This window comes from Tachyglossus aculeatus, chromosome 18 (assembly GCF_015852505.1).
Source record: "Tachyglossus aculeatus isolate mTacAcu1 chromosome 18, mTacAcu1.pri, whole genome shotgun sequence".
Classification (NCBI taxonomy): Eukaryota; Metazoa; Chordata; class Mammalia; order Monotremata; family Tachyglossidae; genus Tachyglossus; species Tachyglossus aculeatus.
The window spans coordinates 1,049,205-1,065,438 of record NC_052083.1 but is presented as its reverse complement, the minus strand read 5'-3'; the positions used below and the strand labels follow the sequence as shown (position 1 = coordinate 1,065,438).

The window sequence follows — 16,234 nt, the reverse complement described above, 5'->3', positions numbered from 1 at the left end:
CCAATCCCCCAGCTCAGCCTTCCTACGTCTCCATGTACCCCTGTGTCCCTTCCATGCAGTGGAAATGGTCAGTGGAGTGGGGGATGCTCAGCATCAATCACAGGAATCCTTCCATCTCCTGGGTATGCCAGCTAAATAAATCACCTTTAAAGGACGCCAAAGTAGACCTCCACTGCTCTTTCCGACAACAACCTTCCCCGACCCCCAGCTGAAGGTGACTAATGCAGCCTCCACACTACCTACCCTGGTCAGTTTGGCTTGGACAAAATTCCAGTTACTCTCAGGAACACTAGTCTTCATGGATGCTAATTAGTGTTGGGAAATCTAAGGGAACGACTCTCATTACTGTAACAAAGATGCCAGACCACTACCTAGACAGGGATCTTGCTCTGAAATTCTTAATATATAATTCTTACATTTACATATAAATAGATATGGATGTATAGCATTCTATATATTCCAATAGAAATAGACATAAGAGCCTTTTCACATAGGGCTGAGAGGAGTTGATATTGGTGACATTCAACCCCTTGCCATTCATGGGAGTGATAGAGCTGGCACATCTGTCTGCTAGGCAGATTTGACCCACCAGAACTGTCCAGAGATGGCTTATGCTGAAAAGACTTACTCTGGGCTGCTGCTGGACCGGTGGGTGAAAGCCCATGCCTCAGACTGACCAGGTCCCCTCAGCCATGACTGCAAGACCCTTCTGAAGGTGAGAGGTGCTAGAGGTCGGGGTTGACTCTCTCCGCGTGAAAAGGCAAAGCCTGTTCCCTGGAGAAGACCTGCCGACCTGGCCACCTGTCAATGTGGCTACTGGCTCAGGGTCACTCCTGCTCCGATGTCACCTCTCCCCAGAGGAAAGAGGATGAGAAGGATGCAATCCACACTAGCCCCTCCAAAGCTATCCAGGACACTCATCTGGGTTCTAGAGCAACTTAACCAGGACTTATCCATGGCTGGTGAATCTTTGGCTGAATCCAAAGTCAGAACACGCCTGAGAGATATCAGATGGTTGCCTTTTACTTCTCCCAGACTTTGGCACAATGTCTGTCTGGTTTGCTCTGAGCAATCTCTGATGCTGATGCCCGGGATGGCCATTTCCTAGAGATCCCACCGGAGAAACACAGACCTGAACCCTTGTATCCAGGGCATCTTCAATAAGCGACTACTCCCAAGAATGGGAGGGTGGAGGGAAGGATAGATGGATGGATGGAGAGAGAGAGGGAGGGAAGGACAGATGGAGGTAAAGACAAACTGACAGATAGAGGGAAGAAGAGAGGGAGGGAGGGAGCCTCGTATGGAAAAGGGCCACAGTTCCGGCTCTGCTCTCAGGGCAGGCCCAGGACCCCACTTTCTCTCTTGGAAACACTAGCAAGTCTGGAACTGTCCTGGTCACAATGCAGGGACCACTAATGAGGTACACTGAGCCAGTGCTCCACATCCCACCTTCCTAGAGCCAGGTTCCAGTCCCTCCTTGCCACCAAAGCACCACAGGAAGAACCACTCCACTCCTAAAAGGAACAAGGTGATCAGCAGCTCTCGGCTTCCCTTTGGGGGTAGCTGTGCCATCATTCCCCTGGGACACCTGCCCCACAGCTCCCCCGGGAGCAGAGTTCCCCACCACAGTTTTAGCTGGAGCTGTGGCCTTGAGATTTGTCCTGGGCAAAAATATTGACCACAATAAGCTCTCTTAGGGCAGCAATAGGCAGTCAGTAGAGAAAATCAATGTGAGATAATCACAAAATTACTTGTAAAAACTCAAATGATCTACACCATGAATTTGACCAGGAGAAAAGGCCATCGATGAAGCAGTGGTAACTCCCAACTCAGGTGCTCCCTCCTCTTCCTCCTCCTCCTCCTCTTCCTTCTCCTTCCTCTCCTCTTTCTCCTACATTACCTGGGGCTCAACTCCAACAGCCCAAACGAGGTCCACACTCACTTCTCCCCATCTCTGCCTCCCTCCCTTCCTCCATCCCGACCCCCAAAGCTATGATGAACCACTGGTGACAACCAGCTTCCCACTTCCTTGAGCCCAGTGGCACAAGTGGCTGGATCAGGGACTCACTTCATGTAAATACGATCCTGCTCTGCCCGCAAGGGGTGAGTTATACCCTGAGTTTCTAGATGCTTACCGCCAGGATCTTACCCCCAGATGAGGGAACAGGAGAAGGGAGAGCAGAATCATGTCCTGGGCTGCCCTCGATAGGCACCCAGTGCAGTGTCCCTCCTCACAACAGGATGATTCACCTGCTTGCTCCCCAGCCTCCGTATTTTCCCCAAATGCCCCTTGAAAGGGAGCCCCAGGGTCTGGAGACACCAGAAACTAAAATTGTAATGATACTGGGGCTGGTTCAGCTGCCCCAGACCCCAGAGCTGGGTCAGGGATGGGAGAGGGGTCTCAGCATCCCCCACCCCAAATGGGAAGTGAAGGAGAGGTCCCCTCTCGACGGGGCCTGGGGGAGACAGGAGGCCACAGCTGGGAGATCTGACCAGAGGGCCCAGTCACAGTCCCCCGAGCCTGAGCTCCAGAGTTCCCGGTCACCCCCTGAGCACCACGCACCCCCCCCCCCCCCCCACCCCACCACCATGGGCTGTTCCACCGCTACTTGAAGTAGTTGAGCCCAGCCACCAGGAAGAACTTCTCCAGGAAGAGCTCGGAATCGAGGACAGCGATGTGGGCGGCACGGCCGATCAGGGTGTTGGCGGTGCTGGGCAGGGAGTGGAACACGGTGAGCCGCACCAGTGTGCAGTCCTTGGCCTCCACCAGGGGCTGCAGCAGGTTATGGATCATCTCCGCGTAGACTGGTCCTGTGGACAATGCAGGAGAGGATGGGCTTGGGCAACAGAGGACCCCCCACCACCTCCCCATATCAGCCACCCTCCCCACCAGAGGCTGCAGTTCCTTTGACAGTCACTGATGTCTGCCAGTCTCCCCACCAGACTGTAGGCTCCTTCAGGTCAGGGCTGGGTCCTTTGCTTTTACTGTCCTCTCCCGAGAGCTTAATTAGCACAATGCTCTACCCACAACTGCAACTAAGTGCTTAGTCCAGTGCTCTGAGCAGGAGTCTGCATTTTCTAGAACTTAGCATGGTGCTCGGGGTCACCTGCCCGGAACCACCTACCGGTATGCCTGTCCCTCAGGGCTGTCCTGCACATCTCAATCCTCGCTGAGTGGAATGGCACATAGCGGTCCTGAGGAGACGCGACCAGCACAACATTTTTAAAATACTGGAGACCTGGAATGAGAGAAGTGGTCAGAGTACCAGCAGGGCTCTGCACCGTCCAGCCAACTCCACAATCAACCCAACCACCCCAAACCCAGTGGAACCATTTCAGCCCCGGGGTGACCATCCCAGTGCCTGGGAAATCAAGATTTTGCTTGAAAGAAATTTGATATAAGAGGCTTGTGTTTCTGATGATTTGTGACTATTCTCTGTCTCACCCATTAGAGTGGAGGCTCCTTTCAGGCATGCCTGGTGCTTCTGATGTAACTTCCCAAGTGCTTAGCACAGTGCACTGCCCACAGTGGATGCTCAGACAATTCCATGGCTACCAGCATTGGGATTTGTGTTCTAAGGGTAGTTCTGATTGCTGAGTACCCTCGGGGAAAACCCTGACCTCTCTGTTCCCCCACCCAGAGAGTAGCACCTCGTACAGATGGGGCGGGAGGGGGGGGATGCTGACCTGAGGCTGACATCTGAACGACCACCCACCTGTTTTCTGGCTCAGTTGGTACAAGAAGCATTTGCGCAAGTCCGTGTGGTCCCGGAAGGTCAATTGTAACAAGGACCCGGATTTCTTCAGCTTCTGCATAAGCCACAATCCTGGAAAGTCACAAGGGGTGGATAGTCAGAGGGATGGAGGGAGGGAGGGCAGGAGAATAAGGAAAGAGGAGAGACAAAGGGAAAGGAGAAAAGTGGAAAAGGGGAAAACACTGCTCGTGGAGCTGCCTGTTCTTACTGACACATGTTCATTTGGGAGCAGTAAGAGCTCAGGACTGAAAGTTAGGAGACTCAGGTTCTAGTCTCTTCTCTGTCACTAGACTACTGTGTGACTTGGCCTCAGTTTCCCCATCAGTAAAACAGGGGTCAGAACTCTGTTCTTCCTCCCCTTTAAAGAATTAGCTCAGTGTGGGCAGGGACTGTGTCTGGTCTGATTATCCTGCACCTAACCCAGTGCTAGACCCAGAGTGCATGCTTAGGAAATACTCTCATTGCCACAGCATGCTTAAGGATGTCAGACTCCAGGATTGTCTGAGACCGACTGGTGGCCCTGTGGCCCTGGCTTCTTGTCCCAATGCCCGACAATGGTGGGGAGAAGCCTGGCAGGGAGGGGAGGTATGGAGAGTGGGGAAAGAGGTTGCATAAAGGGGCAGAGGGAGTAATCTCTTACCTGTACTAACCAGAGTGCTGTTGTTGAACAGGGTTCCCAGGTGGGGTCCAGACAAAGACAGGAAGGTGTGCAGCTTGCTGAGGTAACACCGGAAGCGAGGCCTTGTGAGAACAGATCTGACGATGATGTTACCGAGGGAGTGACCGATGAAACTGTGCAGAGACACAGAAGGATGTGAAAGTGACCAGCTGGGGCCTCAAAACAGATACTCTTGTGACTCAAAAGAGCCTTCTTCATGCCCCCGTCTTTCCGCTGGGAAAGCCAGTGACTCCTCCCAGCATCGGCTTTAAGGTACCTCAATGACTTTCTCCCTCCTGCCTCCCCACTCTCCTCTCCCACCATCCCGTAGCTTGCACTCTCCATCCCCTCCAAGCTCACCTTCTCACTGGGCCTCGACCCTCTCAGCTCCACCTCCAACCTCTCACCTTTCCCTCAGTCTGGACCTTCCTCTTCCTTCAAATCCGCCAGACCACAGCTACAGAGCGGTGTCATCAAAGTCCTCTGAAATCCCACCCTGCCCAAGAGACTGCCCCCACACAATTTTTCTTCTCCCCAGATCACATACCCCCTGCTATGATTACCCTTTCACACCTCAGCACTTCTGCTCTCACTACTTTCTCTCATTAGGTATGCCTACCCTGTCCACTGTCAGCTCCTGTGGGCAGGGGTAGGTCTCTTCTTCTATTCTATCAAGTTCTCCTATGAGATGTGAGGTTGAGAAAGCCACTGTGAGACTCACAATGCTGGCCACATTATGTGCGCACCCAAAGGCTGACCCTTACAGTGTGGTCATCTTCTTGTACGTTCCTAGGCCCTAGAGTACTCTCCCAACTGCTTAGTCTAGTGCTTCACACTAAGTAGATGCTCAGTAATGGCCACTGATCAATGGACTGATGACAGAGTTGCCTGTTTCAATGATGTTCACCCATTTTCTTGGCCTCAGCTGACATTCTTCCCCTCTCCTTGCACCCCACACCACAAACTGTCCCCTGCTCTTGCTCCAAAAGAGCAGGAGATGATGGTGCCCCAGGGAAAGTTGTGTCCCACTGTACCTGATCCTGGATATGGAGAGACTGTACAGCTGAATGTGCTGGATGATCTCATCCAGCAATCTGTCCGTCATCGTGTCAAAGTCAGAAAAAGTGTCCGTCTGGAACAAAGAAAGGGCATGGGTGAGCTCCAGGAAGTCCTCTGATTTTCACAGATTCAAAAAGGAGCACAAAGTCAGGTCGCCAGGAGCTGGTGAAAGACAGACGGCATCACCTAGTCCAAGGGACAGGTGGACTGAAAGTCTGGACTATTGGCCTTGAGGCTGTCCAGCAGATCTCCTCTCCCAGTGCAGCCCAGTTCATGCTCTTCATTCCTCCCAGGCTCACCAACTAATTCCTCCCTTTTGACTCTCCTACCCCTAACCTTCTGCTCACTCCTTTCCTCTGGACTGCAGCTCACTCCCTATTCAAATATAGGGACCAAAGCTCTTCTGAAACCCCAACTTCTCCAAGAATAATAACCATAATCATTATGCTATTTAAGTGTTTACTATGTACCAAGTATTGGTTCAAGCACAAGATAATCAGATTGGACACAGGCCCTGCCCCATATGGGGTTTGCAGTCTAAGTAGAAGAGAGAACAGGCATTGCATTCCTATTTTAAAGAGGAGGAAACTGAGGCCCAGAGAAGTTAAGTGACATGCCTGAGGTCACAGAGCAGGTAAATGATGGAACCAGGATGAGATCCCTGGTCTCCTGATTCCCAGGCCCATGGTCTTTCCACTGGGCCATGCTGCTTCTAAAGAATTCTCATTCAATAATCCTTCCCCTACTATCATCCCACACCACAACTCAGGCCAACCCCACAGCCACCTTGTTCATTGATATTTTTAAACCAACCTCAGTGCTTGTACACATCTGTGTGTTTATTTGTATAACCAATTATTTATTCAGCTTTTTCATCCTGTCATGTTCATGTTACTCCCTCCCCCGTCCTTGTTTTTCTCCTTTTCTCAGTCTTTTTGCACATTGGCTTCCCCTGCTAGAATTCAAGCCCCTGGAGGGCAGGGAACATGGATTTGGCTTTCACTGTTTCCTCCCAAGCACTCAGTACAATGCCCTGCACTCAATGGGTGCTCAGTAAATACCACAGGTGGATTAATGATTAGAGGCAAACAGTTTCTTTTTTTGCCAGTGGTCTGTCTGGTTGCGGACAGGGCTGATTTAAGGCAGTGGTCCCTCAGGATTCTTGGGGAGGCAGCCCAGACAATGGCCAGCCATCGGTACTTAGCTCATTAGTGAGCTTAGAGCCCCAGGATGCACACACTGTGGGCAGGATTGTTCGATCCTGGCCTGGCACTGATGGGCTTAGGGGATGCGTTGTTTGTAGGGGGCTGCCACCCAGTCTGCTCGCAAAAAAGGATCCACAGTTCTCCTAGAACAGCAGGTGACCAGCCTGTGTTGCACAGGGGGAGGGCTTGGCACTCTGATGGGAGTGCAAGTTGATCAATCACACTGGGAGTTAGCAAGGTGCCAGGAGACCAGGCTGAAGCAGGTATGGGCTGTACCAGGCAGTTATCTGTCCATCTGACTATTAAGGCCAATCTCAATCATTTAAATAATCAACCCAGCAAAGAAGGTCTAGTCCTGGTCCCCCCATAGCACTCCCATTTCTTCTGGCCTGGGCTCTGTCCCGGCCATACCTGGTTCCTCTCTGACATCAAGAAGTCCAGCTTGCCCCCCGGGAGTCCCAACTCGATGAACGTCTTCACCAGCCGGAGGTCAGAGCTATTTCCTAAGAGAGACATCAGCAACCCGTTAGCTCTTCCTCCCTGGCCCACCTCTGCCACTGACCAGTTACCTCCCTGCTCTTCCTCCCCCCCATCTCCTGGAAGTCTTGCCTGCCTGCCTGCCTGCCTGTTGGCCTGCCTGTCTCCCCAACTAGAGCATGAGCTCCTTGAGGGCAAGGAATATGTGCACCTTGCTTCCACTGAGCTCTGCCCAGTGCTTCCCACAGTGCTCCTGAAGGTGGGGTGGAGGAGGCCTTGATCTTAGCCAAGGGACTGGGATGGCAGTCTCTGGCCCCCAAACTTCAGTTGTGCTGGGTCACCAGGGCACTTGATACATCAAGGCAACAACTGGAGAAAGAGATACACATACATATACACACACTCAGATATGTCCTAGACATGTACACAAACATGCTAGTAAACATACACACATGTTCAAGCAGATCCACACCTGAAAAACACACACATACACATACATTCATACACCAACACACACATGCACACATACCCACAAACACTCATACACTCATGCACACCCATACATACACACAAAATACATATATACATATATATATACACATACATACACACCACACCTAGACAAAGCTAAATCAGAAGGCATGTAGCCCCATGGTCTCCATGATCTACATAACATGGCAACAGCTGCCCTACACAAATTGAAGTAATGAGAAGGTTCGACAATGATCAGGTCAACTGGTCTAGTGCTGCAGCCAATCATGATGCCCCAAGCTCCCCAACTCTACCTGCTCACCAAGGGGCCACTTGTGGGCTGCATGATTGGCTGTGGCTGCCTCCCCAGACTAAGTCAATCCCCCAGGTCCCTCCAGTCTGGGTAGCAGACGCGGTCGCTGGGTGTGCCAACCTTACCATCCAGCCCATGGACACAGACAACCAGATGAATGCCCTCTTCCAAATTCTCTTCCTCTTCCTCTGGTGGAAAATATGGTATATCAGAGGCTAGTACAGATAAGTCACTGTACAGAGAACCTTCAATCTTCAGTTCGGTTTTAAATTTCTCTTTGGCCTGATAGAAACTGGAGAACACGCTAATTAATTTACAGGTCCAGCCGGGCCTGCAGGGTCAGACTGGATGCGAGGGAGATGGGCAACCAGAGGGAACCTCCTCTGGAAGGGGGCCACTGTGTCCCGGGGTGGAACCGTATGGGGTCCCGGGAGGTTGGGGCCAGGGCAAGGAGATCCCAGGGTGGGATTAATCAAATGTGGGAGCTGCCAGAACCCGGACCTGGCTCTGCTGATTTCTGGGCAACAATGATTTCTGGGAAACAGTTGTGGCATCTACAACCACTAATGAGATGAATAGACAAGACAGGCTGAAAAATGCAATGTGGGCTGGGGCACCCAGCTATTTCAGCCCCCGACCCCACGAAAACAATAATTAAAAATTGCAGCCACTCCATTACTGGCTTAGACAATTGTCTCCACAGTCCAGAGTTTTGTCTCAGACAGTGCACCAAAAAAGGCTTAGAGGAGCACTGTGATGGCTGCCCTTCAGTAGGCATCCAATACAATGCTTTACATCTAATTGGCATGAAGTACAGCACTCTACTCTGCACACGGTAAGCATCCAGTACAACACCCTGCTCATTTGCACATAGTAAGCACCCAGTCCAGTGCTCTGCACCCAGCGGGTGCCTGATGCAGTGTTCTGCACAGAGACACTCAACAAATGTTCTTGGTTGACTGATGCAAATTTTGGTGTAGGTTGCCAATTTAAGACAAACTAGAAGAACACAGATATCTCCAGAGCCAGTCCCAGCATATTTGTGTTTTCTGAGAAATTGATCTGAAACCTGAACTTTTTCATCAGTTTTAAGCCACTTGGATTATCCTAAACCTTCAAATTCCCAAACCCCAGAGAGTGATGATTCTCTCCTTCAAATTCCTCTGGCCAATCATTATAGACAATAAAGTGAGCCCCTCCCAGCCCCTCTGCAAGTTGGAAAGCCAATAGAATACTTGCTTCTTTTGGAACATTTTCACATGCATGCCCACCCCCGTTCAATTCTCACAAAATCCCTGGGACAGAGGGAAATCTGGTGTTTTAGCTCCATTTGACAGATGAGACAACTGAGTCACAGAGAGGTTAAGTGGCTTGCTCGAGGTCATATGGCAGACCAGGGGCAAAACTGAGACTAGCACTCTATTATCCAGGCTTCTGGCTCGTGCTCTTCCCCGAAGCCACCTTGTCCCTGAGAAAAATCTCACCAGGGAGACGCAGAACAACACAGCAATCAGGCACTCCTACCTACACATCCTCTCGTTGATGTCTTCGGCCTGGCTGCTGGCATTGCAAGAGATGGCTCCAAAAGAGCCCAGAGGCTGGTGGGTAATTGGGAATGGCGCCTGTTTGGCTACAAAGCCGGCCGCAGCCGGGGCCTCTGTGAGTGTAGAGGAGAAAGGGAGACACGTGGCTGTGCAAGACAGAGACAGATTAGCCACTTCTGGGGCCCGCCGGCCACCTGGGGTCAGAGTCTCCCCAGGGGCACAGTGGATGCCATTGCTATTGGAGGGATGTTTGGGGTCTTGGCAATCTGGACCAGGATGGGCTGCTGCCAAGTGGTCTTGAGAATCCGTATCAGGGAGGGCTAGTGCCTCATCAGCCCCAGGGCTTTCACCAAGTTCAATTTCCTGTAAGGCTCCAACCCCCTCCCCTGTCCCTGACAGGCCACTGAGAGACAAACTGTCCCCCATTTCCCGAGTGGGTGTCCCCTCAATAGCTGTATCCTCTGTGGGGTCCTCGCTGGACATTTGGCCATCCCAGTGGGAGAAATCCACCGTGTCGGCCATGCCGAGTTCGGGATCCTGGCCACGATCCCCTGGCTGGCCGGCCTCAAAACCCGACCAACTGCTTGTGTTCAGGGCTTCCAGACTGAGCCCCTGAGCCCCAGGTCCCACGATGCAGGCTCGATGGGCCGCTGACTCTGCCCAGTCTGAGTGATCGGGCCCCGCCGGGGGACACCGGAGGCCTCTGACTTGTAAGGTGTTGATGGGACCACCACTCTGAGGGTCATCAGGATCCAAATCCCCTTGGTGGTCAGCCATTTCAGAGTTTGCACCTGTCCAGGTGGCTGGGAGGTGGGCAGGGCCACAAGGGAGGCCGGTCCTGCCAGCCTCCCCCTGCTGCCAGACTGCAGGGGCCCCTGGGGTCTCTTCACCATTCTCGGTCTCTTCAGGGTCCTCCCCCGGCTCCTCGGGGCTGCTGATCTGCGGGGCCGAGACCGACTTGGTCAGCTTGGCCACGGCCACATCCCGCTCCTCTTCCTCAAAGGGCAGTGAGCTGATGGAGGTGAGTGAAGCCTGGGTGCCACTAGGCAGGCTGACATTGCTGTCTGTGCATGCTCCCTCCAAGGAGTTCCTGTGGACCCCATGTCTCCGTGCCAGCTGAGGCAGAGTCTCCCGGTCCCCAGGTGTCCCAAGCATCTGGCTGCGGGCGTCAGACCAGGCCGCTGAACTGGGTTCGCTCTCGATGCCTGAGTCCGAGATCAGTGAGGATGACCTCTTGATGTTGCTGGATGGCAGAGAGAATTCTTCCCGGTTGGCACTGAGCCGGTCCTGGTGGAGAGACTCCACTTCCACCAAGTCTTTTGGGGCCAGCGGGGCTGGCTGGTCCAGTGACGTTGGTGCTAGTGGAGCCACCTGTTCATGCAGCCCTACAGGCGGTGTCAGGGGGCCCGATTCACAGAGCCACAGCCCGGCAGGGTTGCGGGCTTCCTCTGTGGCCACTCGGCCAGCCCCGGTCACTGTACTGTGATTACCAGAGGCCTCACCCTCAGTCAAAGCACTGACGATGAGGAGAGGCTCCCCCTCAGGCTGACCCTTGCCTGGGGCAGCCCTCCCGTTGGCCAGCCTCAGTGTCATACCCCAGCTGCCACCCTGGCTGGCAGGCTCCTCCTCCGGGCTCCTGCCCATGCTGACCAGCTCAGGGCTGGGCCTGGCAGGACTTTCTCCAGCCGACTGCATCTCGGAGATCATCTGGTGAGCCTGAGGGTCTGTGCGCTGGTCCAAGTCCTTAACAGTGAACCCCTGCACATCTGTGTCCTTGAAGATATGGGGCTGGTCAGCCAGCATCCTGCCCTCCTCTCCCTGGCCAAGAGCTCTCGTTGGCTCTCCTCTGAAGTCCACTCTGCCGGGTGTCTGGGTACCAATTGCCAGTTCCTCAGCTTGACTGGCTATGTGGCTCACTTGTCTCTCATCCTTCGTGACTGGATCATTGATTCTAGGGAGCACATCCAGGGTCGGAACTAAAGGAAACAGAAAGAGAAAGGAATGCATGCAGTGTCTACTGACTGCTTGCAGTACAGGCTGTGGTGGTGGGCACTGGTTCTTTATGGTGTGTAATGACTGTGTTCAGTGTGTACTCAATGTGCGTGGTGTGCAGTGCGTACTGGCTTTGTGCTGTGTATACTGACTGTGTGAGATGTGTACTGGCTCTGTGCTGTGTGTACTGATTGTACTTGTTTTGTATTGGCTGTGTGTAATGTGGTATGTGTTTGGGGTATGTGCTGACTGTAGGTAGTGTGTGTTAAATGTGTGTTGTATATTAGCTCTGTGCGGTGTGTACTGACTCTGTGTGTTGCCCCTGGCTGTGTGCAATGACTTCTGGCTGTGTAGTGTGTACTGGTTCTGTGCAATGCACATTGGCTGTGTGCAATGTGTACTGATACTGCGTGTGACGTAAACTGACTGTATGTGATGAGTAAGATTTTGAACCAAAAAGAACAATGCCAAGGGACTTTTTTTAAATTCCAAGTGCTGCTCTAGCCTACACAGACACAATAGATCTTCCTTAACAAGGGGGCTCACAATGACCCTTTCCAAGCTGACTCCCTGCTCAGTCAGGTTGAAATGTTCCTCCAGGCTCTCCCCACTAGATGTCAGACTAACCCAGAGAACCTCTGTCTTTCCCTACAGAGAGCAACAAAATCCTGATTCCCTCGGTTCAAAATTTCCCTCCCCTAAGGTTTGTCCCACTGAGCCTGCGAGTAAAACATGAAGATCCTTGAGGAAAGCAGGTGTGACCCGGGCTCCCCATCCAGGTGTCTGTAGGCCACGGGCCTTCGGTCTTGCTGTCTGTTCACCCAAGAAGGAGAGGACATCCACTGTACACTTTCATTTTGATCCAGCATTTTTCCTCCTTTTCAGAAACAATTACTGCACCTTGAGGAAATCTAGAACTATTGCACTCAGAGAACAGAATTCTACCCAATGGGGTGTCCACTTCCATGCTTTTACTATAGGGAGAGGCCAGTACAGTGCTCTGTCCACAGGGAGTGCTCAGTACAGTGCTCTTCCCTCAGACAGTACCCTCAGTAAGTGCTCAATAAATAACATCGATTGATGGATTCTCTGAGGGAAGGGATCAGAACATCATCTTGCTGTACAGAGCCGGAAGGCTTCAACATGTGCCCAATAGCAGCCACAGATCTCTAATTTAGAGGTGCAGAGCCCAGAGAGGATTACTGGGGCCATGGGCTCATTCTCTGAAGTCTTAAATGACTCGGTTAGATCAGGCCGGTTGCCTGAGGTCTTGAGCCCAACAAACCTCTCTGGGGGCAGTCCACATATCTGTCCTCAAAGATGACCGGCAGCGTATTCCAGTCTCCATCGATGTCCAGACACTCCACCGGCAGAGGAGGCATGCTGGTCAGATACTCCGAGCTGCGTAAATCCATGGAAACCTGGCTTTGACTCTGGATCCTGGGGGCAGGTCAGAGAGATGGACAATGAGAGAAGAGATGGGCTTGCAGACCGGGGGAGAATGAGAGGGCCCCACCCGCCTCCCAGTGGTGTCCAGCTAACTCGGTACCACGCTTCCTGGTCAACAGACCCTCCTCTGAAACTCCACTTCCCACTCCCAGAGGAAAGGGGTGGGCACACTGAACTTGGACTCACACTCTCAGCCCAGCCCACCCACAGGCTCTGCTACCCTCCAGCTACCACAGCAAGGGAGGACCAGTCACTGCCCAGCCACCCTGACTTAGACTGTAACCCCCTCCAACCTCACACTCCCAACAGTGGCACCGAACTGCTGCCTCTCTGTTCCTCACTCAGGCTGAGGCCCAACGAGAGGGCTGGGACCACAAGCTTCCAAAAGCACATCTGGCCTAAGCCACACAGGAAGGCTCAGCCACAGCATCACAGACCCCAGGATGCACTGATGCACTGGCATTTTCCCATGATCCCCATTGGAATCATGCGAAGCCTCTCCCCAGAAGGTTCCGGCTCCCCTATGGCCAACCTTGCTCAGCAGGGACAGCCACAGCACACCCCGGCCCAGCAGCAGGGAGTGGCCCAGAACCCTGGGGGGCTTGCTTTGGGGACAGGTGCTCACAGGCTTTCCTGGAAGGTTAGGGCTGCCAGCTTTTCATGTTCTGTGTAGAAGAAAGCTTCCGAAAATCTTCTCACCTAGGAAAGAAACAAGGCTCTCAGTCTCTGGAAGCCTCAGGACACACCAGGAACTGCAATGTCTGATCAATCAGTCATGTGCTGAGGACCAGAAGCCTCAGACCAACCCTCCAGGCTAGTGCCCAACGGGTTACTTAGCAGAAGTAGCGGTAGTTACAGTATTTGTTGAAGGCCTATTAAGGACCAGGCACAGTGCAGAGTGCTGGGGCAGCCCAACAGACATTCCCCAAATAGAAGACCATCCACCCTAAGTGGGAGGCAGATCCAGGGAAAGTGGCATGCGAGGGTAGAACAGGAGTATGATTGTTAAACCAATACTTCGATCCAGCACCAAGCACCAATCATCCATCCAACCCCACAGTTAGGGAGGCATCTTCAAATGTTACTTATTCTTCCCTAGAGCCTCCCCATCAGCATCCCACTTCCAAATGCGGAGCTCATCCAAATGGCACCCTCTCTCCTCAAACCCCAGAATGCTTTCCACTAGGGGCGTGGGTCCTCCCTAAACGACCCCACTTCAGCCAGCACGGGGGCATGGAGTTGGGGCCACACAGTGGGCAGGCCCACGTGCCCTGGATTCGGTGCCCGCATTGTGTCGGGCACTTTACCCGCAGGGTGTGGTGCTCCTGTGTGAGGTGGGCCGTGACGGCCGGCTGCAGGGACACCGCGGCCAGAAGCTGGGTCCACAGCGCCAGCAGGCGGGAACAGAGCCAGGCCAGGTCTTTACCAATCTGCTCAGCCAGCCTCTCTGGATCATTCACCCGCTGGAAGAAATAAGAAGGTCAGTGGGCTTGCTGAGTACACTCCAGAACACTGTACAATCTCCCAGGGTGTTCCCAGAAAGACTCCTTTAGCTTTAGAGTTCATTCATTCAATCGTATTTATTGAGCACTTACTGTGTGCAGAGCACTGTCTTGGAGATTAACTGATAGGAGGTATCTATGATGGCCCACCAAGTGCAGAGCCCTGTACTGGGGACTTGTGGGGAATGTAAGTACAATAGAGTTAGTATACATAGAGTTAGTAAAGTTAGTGAAGCAGTATGGCTCAGTGGAAAGAGCCCGGGCATGGGAGTCAGAAATCACGGGTTCTAATCCCGGCTCCACCTCTTGTCAGCTATGTGACTTTGGGCAAGTCACTTAACTTCTCTGGGCCTCAGTTACCCAGCTGTAAAATGAGGATTAAGACTGTGAGCCCCACGTGGGACAACCTGATCACCTTGTATCTACCCCAGTGCTTCGAACAGTGCTTTGCACATAGTAAGCACTTAACAAATGCCATCATTATTATTATTATTAAACATGATACCTGTCCTCAAGGAACTCACAGCAGACTGTGTGCAGAGCACTGCACTGAGCTCTGGGCAGAGTACAGAGCTAGAACTCTAATTTCAGGAAGACATTCTTTTGGTTTACTGGCCAGCATTAGAGGTTACTACCTCACATCATCATCAATCATATTTATTGAGCGCTTACTGTGTGCAGAGCACTGTACTAAGCGCTTGGGAAGTACAAGTTGGCAACATATAGAGACAGTCCCTACCCAACAGTGGGATCACAGACAGCAAAAAAGTACATATGATAGACTCTTCCTCCTGACGGAGATGATGATAATAATAATAATAATAATAACAATAATAGATTATTTGTTAAGCACTTACTATATCCAAAACACTGTATTAAGTACAGGGGTAGATACAAGATAATGTAGTCTCACATGGGACTCAGAGCCTAAGTGGGAAGGGAAAACAGGAATTGAATCCCCATTTTGCAGATGAGGGAACTGAGGCACGAGAAAGTTAAGTGAGTTACCCCAGGACACATAGCAGACAAGTAGAGGGTTCGGCATTAGAACCCAGCTCCTCTGTCTCCCAGGCCTGGACTCTTTCCACTAGGGCATGCTGCTTCTCATGGTAATAGAGGTAGAGAGGCTGGCTTGAGAAGTCCTTTTCTTCCCGCCCTACCCACCTTCTGGAACAGGATTTATGGAATGATGTAATTGAGAAAGAGAGAGAAAGAGAGAGAGAGAGAGAGAGAGAGAGAGTTTGTGCACACACTCTAGCCCAGTCTATTGCACTCCAGCCATGGATAAATTGACACTGTTTAAAGATAAAAGCAAACTCTCCACATCCACATTCCCTCCCCTCTTTATCTCCTTTGTCTGCCAAGAGAGGTCTTTGTTCTCACTGAATCAGATTTTTCAGTGTCGTTGACAGTATTTGATTTAGCACAAGGCAAACCAAACCCATGCCAACCCTCCCCAGTACTCTATGATTTATCGGTGGGAAGATGACCTCTGACTCCCTGGCACAAATCGGGCTGCTTTGGGGGGTTTAAAGCTAGACTGTAAACTCACTGTGGGCAGAGAAAGTGTCTGTTATATTGCACTCTCCCAAGTGCTTAGTACAGTGCTCCTCACACATTAAGTACTCATTAAATACGATTGACTGACTAAAGCTCGTTCCAGTGATCTTAGCCAAGCTGGCTAGTCTCCCCAAGAAAGTAGGGTCCGACTATCTCCGACTGAGCTTGTTGCCTGCAGAGAAGTAATCCAGCAGAAGTGAGGACAATTAACTATGGGTCCTGGGGTCTGGGCTCTGGTTCTGGGCTTTA

At 52.0% G+C, this 16,234-nt stretch overlaps 1 protein-coding gene across 1 annotated transcript in view; it reads right to left on the bottom strand.

The window, feature by feature from the left end:
* Window positions 1-2,593: 2,593 nt before the first annotated feature.
* Window positions 2,594-16,234, bottom strand: part of FAM135B (family with sequence similarity 135 member B) — a 51,754-nt gene continuing 38,113 nt past the window's right edge. Inside the window, exons 10-20 of the mRNA XM_038760265.1 lie at window positions 14,231-14,386; window positions 13,549-13,622; window positions 12,760-12,914; window positions 9,463-11,458; window positions 8,064-8,230; window positions 7,089-7,180; window positions 5,448-5,545; window positions 4,396-4,547; window positions 3,717-3,827; window positions 3,126-3,239; window positions 2,594-2,811 (exon numbers count right to left, since the gene is read on the bottom strand). Of these exons, the coding sequence (XP_038616193.1) occupies window positions 2,606-2,811; window positions 3,126-3,239; window positions 3,717-3,827; window positions 4,396-4,547; window positions 5,448-5,545; window positions 7,089-7,180; window positions 8,064-8,230; window positions 9,463-11,458; window positions 12,760-12,914; window positions 13,549-13,622; window positions 14,231-14,386 (3,321 nt within the window). The 3' untranslated portion in view covers window positions 2,594-2,605. The remainder of the gene's footprint in view (window positions 2,812-3,125; window positions 3,240-3,716; window positions 3,828-4,395; window positions 4,548-5,447; window positions 5,546-7,088; window positions 7,181-8,063; window positions 8,231-9,462; window positions 11,459-12,759; window positions 12,915-13,548; window positions 13,623-14,230; window positions 14,387-16,234) is intronic.